Source organism: Balaenoptera physalus, assembly GCF_965194825.1.
Source record: "Balaenoptera physalus genome assembly, chromosome: 10".
Classification (NCBI taxonomy): Eukaryota; Metazoa; Chordata; class Mammalia; order Artiodactyla; family Balaenopteridae; genus Balaenoptera; species Balaenoptera physalus.
The window spans coordinates 64,312,993-64,330,841 of record NC_138889.1 but is presented as its reverse complement, the minus strand read 5'-3'; the positions used below and the strand labels follow the sequence as shown (position 1 = coordinate 64,330,841).

At 42.6% G+C, this 17,849-nt stretch overlaps 1 protein-coding gene across 1 annotated transcript; it reads right to left on the bottom strand.

Annotated features, from left to right (window-relative positions):
- Window positions 1–283: 283 nt before the first annotated feature.
- LOC309637233 (tripartite motif-containing protein 6-like) lies at window positions 284–17,258 on the bottom strand. The gene is made up of 8 exons (XM_082411483.1): window positions 17,081–17,258; window positions 8,460–8,949; window positions 7,868–7,963; window positions 6,978–7,208; window positions 4,461–4,467; window positions 2,672–2,788; window positions 2,360–2,386; window positions 284–2,146 (listed from the first exon to the last, which is right to left on the bottom strand). Exons 2-8 carry the CDS (start codon window positions 8,880–8,882, stop codon window positions 1,584–1,586), a joined length of 1,464 nt encoding a protein of 487 aa, XP_082267609.1. The 5' UTR covers window positions 8,883–8,949; window positions 17,081–17,258; the 3' UTR covers window positions 284–1,583.
- Between the last annotated feature and the right edge of the window lie 591 nt (window positions 17,259–17,849).

The following is a 17,849-nucleotide window of genomic DNA, read 5'->3' as shown; positions in this document are numbered from 1 at the left end:
AGGGGTCACGAGTCCCTGAAGAAATAAACATATCTGCCTTACACTAGGGCCCCCTTGGGGATAAAAACTGCATTACAGGAAGAACTGTCCAATAGAAATGTAATGGGAGCCACACATGTAATTTAAAATTTTAAATTTAAATTTTAAATTTCTAGTATCTACATCAAAAAAGTCAAATGCAACAGGTAAATATATATTTTAGTTAATCCAATATCAGGGTATCATCACTACAATCTATAATATGAAAATTATTAATAAGATATTTTACATTATATTTTGAACTAAGTCTTCAAAATTTGGTGTGTATTTTATATGTACGGCACATCTCAATTCAGACTAGGCATGTCTGAAGTGTTCAACAGCCACCGGAGCCCCTTGGCTATCATAGTGGACAGCCAGATCTTGATATTCAACTCCTTGATATTCATTCCATCCTTACAGCCCCCTCATCATAATTTCTTTTACAGTTAGCTCAAAAAGCATATAGCATCCTTCTCCCAAAGGCAAAGCGCTCATGCACAAGCTGTTCATGTTTGATCATAAAGAAAAGGAGGTACGGAGAAGCTAGAAGAAATCATTCTCTTCCTAAAAGTGCTTCATATTGATTATTTTCTTTTTACATTTTCCTCCCATTCTGACAGAAAAATCTGTATTGGATTGATCATTTTCCTCTTCTCCCCTGTTTTTACTTCAGTGTGTTGAGAATTTTTTTTTTCAATTACTACCTTAGATTTTTAAGATCCATGAAGTTTGTAGTGAAAACTGAAGTTAGAATCTTTTTTTAAAACTGAATTTAAAGCCACCCAAATTAACATTATAATGGATTTTAGCACTCAATCCTATATATACTTACACAAAAAAACAGCAATTTCCTTGCCCATGTATTGCATTTTATAAAACCTGACAAGGATGTTACAAGAATGTTAAAATTACAGGTCAATTTCTTTCATAAACAGAGATAAAAACAAAACCTAAACAACGTATGAGCAAAAACAAATCCAGTATTGCATATGAAGAATAATAGTGGTTTATTCCAGAAATCTGTGTTAGATTTAAAAATGGAAATAAATCAATGTATTCCAAGAACAGAATAAAAATGACGTGTGATTATCTTAATAATTACAGCGACAATATATGTTGAAATTCAATCACTCAGTACAAAAACTGACATCAAATTAATAGAAGAGAATTTCCTAAATTTGATTCCATACATCAACAAAGGAAAATCTCCACCAAATACCATGCTTAATGGTAAAATGTTGAGGGAACAGTTCTGAGCTTTCTGAGATGCTCTTCCCAGGTTATAATCCTCAAATTTGCCTCGAATAAAATTTTCCAATTCTTTCTTTAAAAAAAAAAAAAAGGAAAAATGTTGACAGCTACCCCTCACCCATCTCCAGATCTGTAATTAATCTGTCAAGGATGTTCAGTCACCACTGGGTCACTCAACTCTAGCACTGAGTAAATGTTCAACAGGAAAGGAGTGAGAACACAGGAAAATCGGAGGTAAGAAAGGAGAAACTGAGATGCAGTAGAGCCTTGGAGTAGAGGGTACGGCTCAGATGGTGGGAACAGCAGAAAGTTCAAGAGCTTGGGCGACGCAGGGTCATCGGGACTGCACAGTTGCAAGGATTAAAATACGGACAAAGGGTGGTAGGAAAGTAATACTTAGAGAAGGTGTAGATGGGGAAGCCGTGGTTGGTGACATTGTAAAAGGAGACCGTGCCGGCCTCATAGTCTAAGAACACCCCAATTCGGCGAGGGGGCACCATCATGGAGAGGAGCAAGGAGGTGGACGATTCCTCGTAGGCTCTGTATTCGTGCTTATGATGTAACCCAATCACCCAGTATCCACTTTGAGGCTGGTATCGGGAGTAAACGTTCCGATTGTTCGCAAACTGGTTGAAAGATAACGTAGGTCCCATTGAATCACTGCACACACCCAGGATCCAGTCAGTCTTCTTGGCCACGTCCACCTCCCAGTAATGCTTTCCTGAGGAGAAGTGCCGAGAGCCCAGGACACCACAGCCATAATGCTCTTCCAGATGAGACCCAGACAGCTGAGCGCCCACAAATCTCACCTGCCTCCGGTTCTTGGACAGGACGAGATTTAAATTAGCCGTGTGTGGATTCAGAGTCACGTCCACTGTGGGAGAAAGGTACAGCATCAGCAGATGAGAATGGGTATGTGGGTCTTATGACTCTGAGAAGAGGAAGCGCAGGATATGGGTGGGAGGAATTGGAGCAGGTGGTGGGGGGCTGGGGGGAAACAGCAATACCTCATACCTGAGAGTGTGTGTGGGTATGTCTGGCAAGGATAAGAACATGTCAGCTCAAAGAGGCCACAGTTTCTACTCACCCCAGTAGCTCTGGACATCTGTCAGCTCTGCAATGATAAAGAGTCAATCACATTATATAGAACCATCAGTCTCAGGTCTGCTGTCTCTCCCTTACTTGGCTGAGAGGTGTGGCAGGGTATTCTATAAGGATGTGAACTGGCCATTTCATTCCCCCTTCAGTATGACCTGCATCTTCTTCAGCACATTGTGTCCCTCCCTCTCTGATCTCTCTCTCTGACACTATTCCCAGATACCAACCATACCCTTCATTGTTTTTATTTCCTATACTACCATGATCCCTCATCCAAACGCTGTTCCCTGAAACTCCTCACCTCTAAACACTCGCAGCATCTTTTTCAGATCTGGGGCTCGAAACATACTCTGCAGCTTGGTGGGGAGAGCTTCTGGCTTCTTCAGGGTCCAGAACTCACTCCTAGAGAGAACAGACACTATGAATCTTCAACACTGCTAACCTTGGGTGTCTCTAGCACCTGTCTCCTTCATCTCCCAGGCCCATTGGTGAACTTCAACACTCTTTCTTGAAGAAAATTAGCATCATTCTGCAAAGACCTCTGGCATAGGAGCCAGAAGAACTGGACTAAAAACTAGCTTCTCACCATCTGTGTACACACTGATAAGATTTTCATTCTCTTTTTATTGGCCGTGTAGTATCTCTCTCTCTCTCTCTCTCTGTATATATATATACCACATCTTCTTTATCTATTCATCTGTTGAGGGACACTTAGGTCACTTCCACATCTTGGCTATCATAAATAGTGCTGCGATGAATACTGGGGTGAATATATCTTTTGTACAGAACAGGGAATATAGCCAATATTTTATAATAACTTTAAATGGAGTATAATCTATAAAAGTATTGAATCACTATGTTGTACACCTGAAACTAATATACTCTTGCAAATCAACTATATATACATCAATTTAAAAAAAAGTTAATAGGATTTATCCCTCAAAGCCTCATTTTTGTTTCTTTGTTTGGTTTGTTGTTGTTTTGTAAAATACAATAATTTTCCCTTCTTTCTCTGCATCCTAGAGACTGTATAATATTAAATAAAATAATGGCTGGGAAATCCTTTGCTACCTCTAAAAAAGATACAAAATACTTAAAATGTCAGCGCCCTCTTAGAGGGTCTACAGGTATCTGTGTTGACAGGCAGGACATCAGGACCTGCTGCTAGGGCTTTCAGAGTATCAGGTGAAGGGCTCCCTTAGAAGAGTCTGTGATTTAGGTCTCAAGGTCTTGCAGAGGCCTAGGGAGAAAGACCTTCAGAACAGCCTCTTAGGATTCTCGGTCTCTGGGAACGTTACGCCAGTCGGAGAAAGGAAACGTCCTCACCTCCAAACTGAGAATAAAGACTTCTGAAGGGACAACAGGCTCCATAGGTCATGTGTTCGTGAGGCGCTTCAAGGTACCAGGTATGTGGGCTACTTTAGGGGTCACCTTGATGAATGAAATTCTAGAGTAGGTGATAGAGAAGAGAACATGTTTTTGTTCCAGGGCCAAAGCCACTCTTTTCAAGACCTCAGGTCTATGTTTTTACTGGAATTGAGAAAAATGGAAGTCTGAGGAGAACTAGGTAGCAAGGCATGGCCTGTTCCAAAGCCAAGGGGGAAAGGGAAATTTAAGCAGCTGTCCCAAGAGCTGATTTCTGGACCTTGGAAAAAAAAGCAAACGGGAAATTTCCCTCTGATAAAGTATGTGGGCAAAGAAAATCCCTGTGTATTTTGAGGTAGCTATGAACTACTAGAATCAAGACTGGAAAGCAGGTACAGAGGTTTGCGGAAAAGGAGTTCCCTCACGAGGTACGTGGGGAGTCAGTGATACGGTAATCCTTGATTCTTAAGAACACTACTGTCCCAATTTGTGACCTTCTGGCGCTCAAATTCTCCTACCATAGAAACCAAGTCATTCCCTTTACTTTGGGGGACCCCAAATTCTCATGAAAAGCAACTCAAGACACCACAGTCCTAAATCTTCCCTGCTTTGTGATTTTTGTTTTCCTTTCCCACTGACCACAAGATAACTCTATGGGTACAGGAGTCTTTTGTCAACCCAAGGGAACCACGTCATGTTCTACACATACCTTTTTGCGACACCACTCACATCCTAGGAAAGAAAGAGACAGGTTAAGTCAAGGGTAATAGGCCTTGTCCTCTACTACAGCCTCATCCATGTCCCTCATCCCACTCCCACCACCCCATGATGATAGAGCTAGAGATGATCCAATATGGAGGCCACAAAGTAGAGATAAGAACTCAAAGCAGACTCTCCCTGAGACCCTATGTAGGGATGTCAGGAAATGATTCACTTCATTCATTAGTACCTTTATTTTTACAACAGTATGTGCGTGTGTGTGTGTGTGTGTGTGTGTGTGTGTGTGTGTGGTGTTATATATGTACCTCATCTTTTATTTGCCAGGCACTGTGCCTGCTTCTAGATGCTCTCATATGACTAAGTCCTAATTTCTGTCCTCGAGATGCTCACATTCTGGTTGCTGAGGACACAAGGGCCATAAATGTGGTTGTTTCTCAGATTCCACCTCCCCTAACCCTCTGTGCTACCTTTGCTGACTCTGTGTATTTTTCTTGATTTCAACACACACATGTGTTGATGATTCCTAAATCTGTACTTCTGCTTACATCTCTTTTATATACCCCAGCACATAAGCCACGGGCACCACAAATTCAAGATATCTGAAAGAAAACTTCCCTTTCCTGCAACCATGAGGTCTCTTCTGTTATCTTCCATCTTCCTCAATGATCCCACCATCCAGTCACCAAATGTAGACAAAGTACTGTCCTAAGAACTACCTGCCATCCCATCTTAGACCAAGCCAGTGCATTTCACACCCTTACTGTTCTTTACCATCATCACTGCCACTGCCCGCCTCAATTGAGTAGAATTATCTCATGGCCTCCGAATTGGTCTTCCTAACTTCTGCTCTATACACCTCAATGCAGCAGAAGAAAAGGCCAATGGTTTGATCTATGTAACACAGGAATAACTATTTTCATGGTATTGGAGCTATTTTTGGTTGTATTTGACAAAAACACAACTCAAACTGGCTTGCATATGTAAAGTGGTAGAAGTGGATGCAGGATTGTATCAATCTTAAGGCGTACTTGTAATAAGGAACTCAAATGATCAAATCAGGGTGACACTTCATGCCTCTTCCTCTTAGCTTTATTCTCAGGGTTCACATTTTGAAACTTGAAAGCTGCAGGCTTGCATCCAGCTGTCAAATCTTAATGGTAACAATGTCAAACAGATATGAAAAAGAGAAGGAGGAAGGGTCTGTGATGAGCAAGTTCTGGAAAAACTGACTGTGAGATAACACTCTAGTTAAAATGACCATTGGGCAGTCATACTAACTAGTGGGTAGAAGAGTCTAGACAGGTGCCTGGACTAGCTATTATATAAATTGATGATCCACTTGCACTTATGAAGCAATTTTTCCAGTTTGAAGAGACTTGTAAAGCGGCTAGAACAAGTGGGGGAAGGAGCAAGCATTAGGGCAACCCAACATCAAAGATGAAGAAAAAAGCAAGAAGAATAAACTGAAGATGTGAAACCAGAAGCGGTGAATGAGGAAAAGCTCCAACAGGTGGAAAATAACTACCCCATGACCCCAATACTAGGGCCCAAGTATAAGTAAAGAAATTATTATTCCACCAGGAAAGGGAGCAAGAGGAAAGCAAGAAAGCAAACAGAAAATAAGGAAGAGCCTGAAGGTTCCAGAATGTCACAAGGTACATCCTGTTTCAACTTAATAGTCACACTATTCACTCTATGAAGCCAACAGCTGCTCAGATTTCAACCTCAGTTCAAATCTCTCCATCAAATCTCTTGGGATTTGACAGCTTGCACCCTCCCAATCCACATACACGCACAGACCAGAGCTCATTGTTTGTGCCTCAAAAGTCCTGTTCAAACTTCTATTACAACATGTTCAATGATTCTGCCCTAGAGAAGAAAGTGAAGCAAAGAAGGGCTGGGAATTACATAAAAAATCTCTAAGTACTTGAGTTTGGTATGTGTTTGCCTGTGACTAAGCTGAGTGAAAAGAACCTGACCAATCCCAACACGGCATCAGAGACAACAGGTACCTAATGGCCAGTGATTCTCAACAGGGGGCGGGAGGATAAGTTCTCCCCAGGGTCACTTGGCAATGTCTGGAGGGTTTTTCTGTTGTCACAGCTAGTGGGAGGCTACTGGCATCTAGAGGGTAGAGGCCAGGGGTGCTGCTAAACATCCTACAATGCACGGGGCAGCCCCTCACAGCAAAGAATTTTCTAGCCCAAAAGGTCAATAGTACCAAGATTGAGAAATGCTGCAGTAAAACATCACTCAATCTTTTACATTGTATCAAATGAACTTTTGGACTATCCTTTATACATAAGAAATAAAAATGAGACATTCCTTTAGCATTTGTACTTTTAATTATCCTATGCTTTATCCATGAACTTTGAACTGTTTAATAGGGAAGAGGCACTACAGGGTCAAAGGAAATTTTTTTCTTTCCCCCACCAAGATAAGGAGTCCCACCTCAGAAGGGAAGGAAAGTTAGTCTCTCTTTGCCTTGACTGTCAGACCTCGGGCTCCTTTGCGATTCCTACCTGCAGCAGCTCCGTTGTTGACCCCTGACACCGGCGCTCCAGGTCTGAGATGAGCTCTTTCAGGGACTGGCTCTGCTGCATCAGCTCACCCTCGGCTTCTGCTATGATGCTCAGCCCCTTCCTCTCCTCCTCCTCCAGCTTCTTCAGCTGCCGCTTCTCCTCTCTGTCCAGGATGCTCCTCAACTGATCAAACTGCTTCTGGATCCTGTGTCTCTCAGGTTCCATCTGACTCTTCAGGAACATGGAAGAGAAAGAGGCTGCTAGTCTGCAGAGCTGAGGGTCTCCTGTATAAGGGGTTGGGGAGGCAGGCTCTGCACTGTTTTCCTGGCGGGTCTCACTGGGAGGGGAATGAGCAAATGAGGGAGTAAGTCCTGCAGAACCTGCCCTTTTCTCCTATTCTCCCTTCAGCTCTTCCCAGACCATTGGCCCCAGGCTGTCTTATCTAGGCTTCTGAGATAGAGACTTTGATTCCTAGGTGAGATTTAGATTCCAAGCAGCCTCTCTGGCCTCTCAGGACTCACCATCAGCCTCCCCTTCCAGTTTTCAATATTGAGATTGGCCTGTGCCTGACCTATTTTTCCAACTTTCAGAGCTCGAAACTATAGAACAAGGTCCAGAATCAGGAATTAAGGGCTGCCAATGGCCATGGTTCCTCTCCCATGATTGTCTTCAAAAACCTAGATTCCCTTTGATATGTTCATTTTCTAACTCCCCCTTCTCTCTCCCTGGCTCTGCACCAAGAACAATGCCCTTGTTTGGAAGGGTTGCAGTGAAGGACGAGGCAAAGGGAAGCTCTTCTAGCTAAATCAGGGAACAGACAGAACTAGGTCCCCTTTGCCCTTGGCTCCCTGATCCCCGTCCCAGGACACCTTCGGAAGAACCTCTCTTACCTTCCAGGATGCCCTCTTCTCTCTGATAACAGCTGTTAGTTTCTCAGCTTCCTGCTGCTCTTGCCTCAGCTTCTTCAGAGACTCCTGGAACTTCTCCTGGAAGAAACACATCAAGTCAAGCAGGATCAAGTGTCAAATCGTTTCAGTGCGGAGACATGGAATGAACGGGGGAGAGATTATTACACTGACCTCAGGAGATGCCTGTCCTGGAATGAAACACTGAGAAGGTCAAAGTTATCTTTTATAAACAGGGGATAGAAACCACTGGGAATAGGCTGATTCTCTTTTCTCCAGGGGAGAGAAGCTGACCATGAACCACTTTAAGTCCTTCACTCTCACTGCCAACATATCCCCTGAACTCAATCTGCCCCGCCCCCTACTGGCCCCGAGCAGCGTCCTCTACTCATGCAGAGCCAATCATGAGCAGTGAGAAAGAGCTAAAGTCTCTGCTATTGGCCAGAGGGGCTTTTTCTAGGTTCATCCTCTACATAAATAGGCAGACTACAAAGAAATTAGATTAGAGCATAAAGAAAAGTTAATAATCTACCAAGGAGTCTGTTCCCACCTGCCTTCCCTCCATCTGGGCTCCCACCTGGTACTCCTGGGCAACCTCCTCCATGAGGAACGTGTGGTGGCCACGGTGCTCCTGGGACCTCTCGCACAGCCAGCAAATGAGCTTCCCATCCTCCTTACAGAAGAGCTGGAGTTTCTCTCCATGGTGCGCACAAAGAATCACCTTCAGCTGCTTCCCCAAGCCCAACACCACCTCCCTGAGCCTCTCCGCTATGTTGGCCAGGTGCCGATTGGGCCGCAGGTTCCCAGGCTGGTAGCTGGTCTGGCACACAGGACAGCTGCTCTCTTCTTCTTGGCCAATACCCAACTCCTTGCTATTCCCCGTGATGCAGGCTTGGCAGAAGCTGTGTCCACAGTCTATGCTCAGGGGTTCTGTCAGGAGCTCCAGGCAGATGGGGCAGGTCACTTCATCCTGGATGTCCACCAGGACTGCTGAAGTCATTGTAGCCACTCTCCTGGCTCCTGCCTGCCCAGTCCTGGCTTCTAAGGTGTTTCTTGTGTATAGAATCCTGGGTAGATGGCCAAAAAGAAAGGGTTCAGGGTAAGAAATGAGGCAGACAAAGGCAGGCTGACTGTTCTGGATAAACAGGTCAAGCACCTGGGGTAACAAGAGCTTCTCATTCTAACTTCAAACATGTTCTTTGCCCCTGCTCACATTAGACAGCAATTTGCACTCTCATTAGAGCAATGCTCACGGTTTCCTTTTACTCCTACTGGATGAAGGGATAATGATGTGCTGGAGAGAAGTGGCCTTGGGTAGGCCACTGTCTGTTTAACCTTTTCTCAGCCCACCAAAACACAACCTCAATGTTCAAAGCACCAGAACATGCTGCTGCCTCAGGATTCTTGCACTTGCTGTTCCTGCTGCAAGGAAGCCCCTTCACCCTGGTATCTGCATGACTCTCTGACTTCATTCAACTCTCTCCTTACATGTTTTATCAGAAGAGTTTGCTCTGTCAAGCCTAGCTAAGGCATGGCCACCCACACCATCACTCTCAATATACTTACCTGCGTGATTTTCCTTCTTATCACCACCTAATATGGATCTTTAATTGCCTGAATCCTCCCACTGGAATATAAGCTCCATGAGATCAGAGACTGCTTTTGTTCATTATTGAACTAGCTCAGCGTCCAACACACAGGTCCTCAACTTTTGATGAAGAAAACTCTAGAACCTCCTCATCCCTCCATAGATGATTAGACCTTTCTCATGAGCTCCTTCGCCTCTCTTTCACACGGTGCTGGCATTGTTCTCCAGGATCTAATCTCCAAGATCAAAAGTATCATTTATTGTGATGACACGTCTACCTTCTAACAGCTCTTCACAGAGCCCTTTCATCTCTCATGGTCACCTTCCCAAAAAGACCCAAAGAAACAAAAATGACCACAATAAGGTGATGTTATATCTTTACAATTAACACTTGTGTAACCAGTTGTGATTTAGAAATCATATTCCCCTGTTTTCTTTATCTCTCATAGGAAAACTCTGAATAAATAAGAGTATTTTTAGCCTCTTGATAAAGAGAGACAGTAAGTGACTTTATAAAATCACACATCTTATAAAATCGTAGATGTGTTCTAATAAGAACCTGCTGTATAAAAAAATAAATAAAATAAAATTCAAAAATTCAAAAAAAAATTATGCTTCGAGGTAGGGTCAGTATACCCATTTTACAGGTAAAGAAACCTGGACATGGAGGTTGAATCAGCTCTACTGTGAACTGAGAGTGAAAGGGGTAGCCCAAAGAAAACCAAGAGACTTGTGAGAAGAGAAGGGACAGTGGGGCAGGTGAAACAATGGATGTTTACTATATCTACTAGTTGTCCCTCAGCTACTGCCCCTGATTCATTCTGTCTGGTGTTATGGTTAGATGTTTTCATGTGTATCTACCTTCAGATTGAGAGCCCCTGAGAACTATGTATCTGGACTATGTATCTGTTATCACTGTATCTCCTGGAGGACCCAGGACAATCCTCTGAATATAGTATATGCTCAATAAATGTTTCTTGACATTATTGTTTCATTAAACTAGTTTAAACCAGAAAAAAAAATAAATAAACGTAGAGTTGGCAAAACCTATCATGTCCAGAGTCCTAGTTCAAAGCTCTGTCCTCAAACCTCATAACTTTAACCAAAGACAGTGGTGATGGTGGTCAAAGTCAGGCACAGACCTGGTGCTTTGGGAGAAGAGATTTCACCAGGCCTGTCCAAAACTCTGACAGGAGTCTTAAGGTGCCCGTGTCAGGGGGAGAGAGGGGACAGTGGGAGAGTAGAGGCCACATATGTTCCAGCGAGAGTTCACAGAAAAAAGACCTGAGGCAGAGGTATGCAGGTGGAATGGTTGGGACAAAGAGGTCTTATAGCATTTGGGGAAAGTATTGCAGAATCGCTAATAGGAGAAAAGTATAAAAATGGAGGAAAAAGAGGAATGAAGTATCAACACATGTTATAACAAGATTGAGCCTTGAAAACATTATGCTAAGTGAGTGAAGTCAGATACAAAAGATTACACACTGTATAACTCCATTTACAGGAAATATCTAGAGAAGGCAAACCTATAGACATGGAAAGTAGGTTGTCAAGAGTTGGTGGGAGAGGGAATGGGAAATAACTGCTAATGAGTCTGGGGTCTCTTTTGGGGGTGATGAAAATATTCTGGAATTAGATAGTGGTGCTAGTTGAAAAACTTTGTGATTTTTCCAAAAAAACAAATTGTATACCTTTAAAGGATGAATTTTATGGTGTGTGAACTATATCTCAATTAAAAAAAAAATTTATGAGAGGAAAATAAGAGGCAGAGGCTATCTTGTGACTTCTGGTTCAGAGCTGTCCCAACCCCACAGCTTTTACACAAGGCATGCTGTGGGAGAGGATCTAAGCGTCAAGCACAGTGCTATAGTTGGTATGGGGAGATAACGGTGAATGAAATATATACTCTACGAGGAGGTGTACCATTCAGACTTCGAGCAAGAAACACATCCATTTTTGAACACATAGCAAAGACAATCATCATTAATGCAAGCAAGTATATAGGCATGCAGGTATTTGTTTCAAGGAACAGTGGAAGGTAGAAAATAATCAGAGACCATCTTCTGATCGCTTTTTATGTGAGGTAATGGCTGAACTCTTTACAGGTAGTATATTGATATAATCCAATCCCACAATAACTCTACCAGATACGTTTAATAACACCTATTTTACAAATGTGAAAAGTGAACTTCTTTAAAAGGTATTCAATTACCACCGGTCTCAGAATGAATAAGTGACAAAGTAAAGGTTATAATCTAGTTTTATGCAAATTCAAACCTCAGGTTGTTGTCTGGTCCTTAAAGGAAGAGAATGTTTCCTTTATGCCCCCCACACCACCTGCAACGGTGCTCAGGTCACAAAGTGGCTCAGCTTCTTTCTACCCACCTCCTGACTGGTGCTCGTCTCATTTTTTGGGCTGCACTGATTCAGCATGATCGTCCCCTTCTTCCTGGCATTTGAAGGCATCCTACAGCTCTTCCTAAGCTATGTGTAGGCTCCTTCTCCAGCCCTGTTCTGCTTCTTTCCTGGTGGCACATCCCCAGGACCCAGGCTGCTTCCCTTGCCCTGGCAGGGTGAGGTGAGAAGAGAAGGCCCTGACACGGGAGTAACACAGACACAGGTCTGAATCCTGAATTTATCTGTCTCTAGTTCTGGAACACTGGGGTAATTCCTGATCTGAGATGTGGTTTAATGTTTTGTGTATTGCCGATAACAAGTCCTCCCTTATAGCACGCTTGTGATAAATTATCTGAGCCAATGTGTAGAAAAGTCTCAATAAAAACTAGTTGTCACTACATTTATACTGTCATTGTGCTTCAGTCCTTCAGTGCTCTGCCCTCTTACCATGAGGAGAAGAGCCTCTTCGGTATTTTTACCAGAAATAGGGATACAGCAGAGTCTGGGGGATGAATAGCTCTATATAAATATCTGTATAAGAATGAAGGCATCACTTTCTCACCCCCTTTCATATCTTCTTCCTTGTTTTGGACCTAGGAGAAAAATCCACTACCTCAATTCGTAACAAGATTTAATAAGATGGCATTTAAGGACAATGTGAGAACGCTGGACCTCACCCAGTAGTTTCTGTGTGCCTGGCATAAATAAGGGTCAGTTAAGAAAGCTAGTAGCTTCTCTGACAAGACAACTAAAGATGCTGGAACTAACCCTAACTTTATTTTTTGTCTGGGCTGAATTAATATGTATGTGCCCACTGAAAAACATCTTATTCTCATTCTTGAAAGTTTTCAGTCATTAAATTATATTACTGTTGTCTTAAATCACATAATTTTTTTTCTGAATTTTATTTTATTTATTTACTTTTTATACAGCAGGTTCTTATTAGTTATCTATTTTATACATATTAGTGTATATATGTCAATCTTAAATCACATAATTTTGTAAAGACATTTAAGATTACTTATTTATTTATTTTTACTACTCCAGAATTGAATTACTCATTGGAAGCCATATGCTCCGTTTGCCTAGCTGGAGTCTAGTTTGGGCCACCAAAGAAGAGCCAGCTCTGGCCCAATGAGTGGAGTTTGATAGTAATACTTGCTACAAATGTACAATTTTAATATATGAAAGCTTTAAGGAGAGATGAAAAGACATTTTAAAAATGGAAAAAAAAAAAAAAAAAAAAAAGAAGAGCCAGCTGACAAATGCACTGCCTAGTTGGAGGCTCACTACCCCTGATCCCAGCTGTGACCCTTGTGTACAGGATGGGCCACAGGGTGACTGAGAGCAGATATAATTCCATAGTGTTTCTTTGGCCCCCTTGCAAAGGCAGATGTACACTGATGTACAGCTTGGTCAGTGTGGGCATAATTAAAGAACACAAGGTCTGTCAGCTAGGCAGCAGTAGGGAAGGGATGGGGTTAAACGAAGGTGTGCTTTGTTTTGCAGAAACTAACCATTAAGTTGCATAAAGTTCCAAACACCAGATGTTTCAAAAAGGTTACAGTGCATTCCAATCAACAAGCTATCACAGTATAAGCAAACAACCAAGCACCTGCTTGCTTGCAGTTTTTGGCAACCTAGAGAAACCCGTACTACATGGAAGATCACGCCTGCCCCTGAATGAACACGCATGTACCCCAGACATAAAACTTCCCTGATCCAGCTGTTCGGAAAGACAGTACTTTGAGAGCTATCTCTCTGTCTCCTTACTGGTCACAAGTAAGAAATGCTTCTACTTTAATCAAAAGTACTTGGTGTGTCCACTGGCTATGCACCCCAAGTGATGGACCATTGAGTCTAGTAATAGGTCCTGTAACTGTCACCAATTTTCCCCTCCTGAGTGCGTGGTAGGATAAAAAATATCAAATTGCCTCCCAGTAACAAGAAGCCCTTACAGGAGAAAGGGCCTGAGAAAGTGTCCCAGACTAAGAAAACAGTCTGTGAGATACAGCATAGATGAGCAGGGTGAGTACAGGGCATTGCTGGGGATCGCGTGAGCTGAAAACATGATCTCAATGAATATTACCAACCAAGAAAATGGATGTACTGATATATACAACAAAATAAATCTCAAAAGCACTATGCAAAGTGAAAGAAGCTAGACAGCAAGGATAAGTTGCTGTATGATTCCATTTATACGAAATACTAAAAAAGACAAAACACTACTATTTGAGATCAGATTAGTGGATACCAGGGCCCAGGGAGAGAAGGGGATGAATTGCAAAGGGACACAAAAAAATTTGGGAGGTGACAGAAATCCCCTATATATATCATGATAGTGCTGTTTGGACAACTATATACAAGTCAAAACTCACGGAATTGTATGCTTAAAATTGCTAACTTATTAAATGTAAATGATAACTCATTAGAGCTAACAAAAACAAAATAGAAGAAATGCAATGAGAATAAATGAGGCTTGGTTTTTTGATCTTCTAAGCACAAGTAATAACTGTGTTGTCAAATATGGTAGCCACAGGTGGCTACTGAGCACTTGAAATGTGGCTAGTTGGAAATGAGATGTTTTAAGTATAAAACACACACCGGATTTCAAAGATTTGGTAAGAAAAAATAATCTAAAACATTTCATTAATGGATTTTTTACATTGATTACATGTTCTAAATATATTTTGGAAGCATGGAGATAAACATATTAAAATCAATTTCATCTGTTTCTTCTAACATTTTAATAAGGCCAATAGAAAAATTTAAATTATATATGTGGCTCTATTATATTTCTCTATTACTTTTCCATCTAATGCTCTGCTTGAGATATTCAAGGCAGAGAAAGAATCTTGAACAGAAAAGATTATGTAAGAGTTGATGTCTCTTGTTAAAGAGTATAAAGTTAAGGCTGGGAAAAGGAAGGCGGGGAACAGAGTCAGCTAACATTCAGTTAGAGAGGGTTTGCGTAGCCCTGCCCACATGCCAGCAGGGGCTTGACCACTAGCTACTCCTGATCGCAGCCTAGAGGACACAAGAAAAGCCAACAGAGTCCCTGACTAAGGCCACATCTCAAGAGCAGTGTGGGTGGCAGAAAGATAAGTCTGGCTGTGTGAGGAGTGCAGATACCAGACCTTAAGGGGAAGAACCTTGAAGATCAAATTAGCAAATGAAAGAGGCCAAATTCACCACTAGTGCCAGTTAAATCAGAAGCAGATGCCATAAAAAGGCCGTGTGGTCTGCTAACTAGCCTCAATGGCATCCAGTGGAGCTCTTTATGCAGAATCTCTAGGCCTCACCAAGACCAATTCAGTATCTGCGCTTTAATAAGATCTCAGGTAATTCGTATGCACATTAAGGCCTCAGAAGCATTGCCTTAAATACAGGAGCCTTCTTCCCAGGTAAATGCAATTTAGGGTGCAAAATAGAAAAGGGGGAGGGTGGGTGGGGAAGGCCAAAGAATGGACTGATATGTAGATCTGAAGCATCTTTTAGAATGAAAGCTCACAATTAGATATTGAAAGGGCTTTCAGAATAACACTAGTCCAGGCTGGGGCTCAGACTGAAAGTTAGAAATAAAATGGGTGGGACTGCCCCCGAGCTGGGAGTTCTAGTGAAAACAGGGTAAAAATCTAAGCAGGTGGCAACTACACTCATAAATGAGTTGAGATTGTGCTGAGGAAATAATTTTTTTTTACCCTTTTGCAGGAAGCACTCGATAAATATTTGATTTGGAACATAATTTACATTTTTTTTAAACTTCAAAAAATCACTACCTCATGCATTCAAAACTTATAATGATTTAATAACTTTCCAAATTCTTAAAATATTGTCCTGCACAGGTTTTCTTCTCCCTGAGTGTTAGATAATCCATTAACCGAGTGTCTTTTTTTAGCTTAGATAATAAAATTCTAACCATTTTTTTCTGCATTTGTGATATTCCACTTGTAATTCCTAATCGTTTAAACCCTGCTGTATTTTAACTTGTTGAGATGTCAGAAGGAGTCATAGTCTCCTTTATCATAGTGCATTTTTATGTATTTTATTCCCTACTCTATTGTTTCAAAAATTGTTTTGATTTTGCATTTTTTAAGGTAGGCATTGAGTTTGTCCATAATAATGACTTAATAATTTGAGTATTTACTATTTTTTCAGGCACTCTCCTGTGTGTTTAAACTTCTGCCTTACTTAAGCCTCACCAAAACTCTATAATATAAATATCACTCTGTCCATTTTATAGATGGAAGAAACTGAAGCTCAAAGAGCTCAAACAACAGGTGCGGGGTACGCAGCCAGCGTCTAAGTGTCAGAGGCAGAGTTGGAACCCAGGCACTCTGTTCGCAGCACCCACGCTCCTAACCACACTCTCTGTCTTCATTGATTGACAGATTAAATGTTGTTCCTGATCTCGCTGAGCTCATTCGCAGTGAGGATGAAAAGATAAATTATCTGTATCATGAGCTCCTAAAGGGAAGGGACCCCATTTCTTTCACCGCCCTGTCACTTCAAGTGACAGTAAGTGGCCCAGCCACAGATGGCATACATCTCCAGGTGACCGGCACACGGAGACTCCAGATGTGAGGCTCCATGTGGTCAAAGCTCCTCTGAGCAAACCAAGGAGTTTTACATAGATTCTGAGCAACTGAGAGCGCTCACTCCTTTGGTCTTTTTTCTTGAACTCAACCGCGCACGGCCCTGCTTCCTAAGGTGAAACGCAGGGCTCTCGGGCCAGCCCGGCCTTTGCACAGACTGAATGCGGAAGGCTCATCTCCCAGCTCCCTCTGGGAGGAGTCAGGGCCTCCTGGGGCGGGGTGGGGTGGGGGTGGGGGTGGGGGGGACGGTAGGATAAACGGTGCTCACTTCCTGGAGCAGAAAGGCTGGAGATGGGGGGAAGGGCTGCTGACCTCTGGATCCACACCAGCCGCCGGGTCTGCCATCATTCCCTATCAAAACTTTCAGAGCTGCCTCCCCTACATCCTTCAGCTTCCAGAATCTGGGTTTCATTATCACTAGCTTTACACAGGCTACTCCCAGCTCCAAAGGTGCCTCTTCCGTACTCTCGTCCTGAACTTGAGTCAACTCAAAACTGCAGAGGTCTCCCTCACCCTGCCTCCACCCGCGAACCTCCCAACCAACCTGTAGGGCGCGTCAACCTCTGAGTACTAGTGGCGACAGCGGTGGCTGGCCAGAAAACGGATTTGCTCACCAACCTGGAATCTGTATCTTGGATCAGAGCCGAGGATTTACAGCTGCCGCAGCCTCCACCAAAGCAGAAAGGCGCAGGGGGAAAGGGGCGGGGCGAGGGGGGAGGAGATGCTGCTGATTTGTCCAGCGCGGCGTTAGGTCCTGCACTCCAGGGCCCCGTCCAGGGGCAAGAGGGCTGCGCGGCTTACCTGATGAGCTGAAAATTCTGAGGCCTTGGAGAACACCTGAAGGCCAGGGGTGGCACTTGTAAATTGTCTTCACTTTAGCTTTCCGACCTCATGTCAGCGTTAATAACACTGAGAATACACCTGTACCCATATTAAAATATCAATGAAAATGTCTGAATAAAAAACATCTAAAGTTATATGAGTAAGGAAAAATAACCACTTGGCATTATAATGGCATGTTTTGCAAAAAGATCATTAAAAGTTATCAATTTAAAATTACGAATATAATTTAAAATTACATTACAGATATAAGTTTATATCTGTGATTTTAATCTATATAACTGAGAGACTGTACATGTTTGTCCTTAGGTCCTTATGCATACATGCAAAGCTTATAAAGCCCTGGGAACTATAACTATAGGGTTTCAATAGCACAGCAACTCTGAGAAGAAAAGGAAGGCTAAACTTCCTGCCCCAAGGAAATTGACCTGGTCTGGGAAGGTGAGCTGTGGGAGGAGGGCCTGGACCTCCAAGGGTGTCCAGATAAAAGTCAGGACAGAGGGCTGGGGGACCTAACGTAATATTTTCAGGGTTCATCTATGTTGTA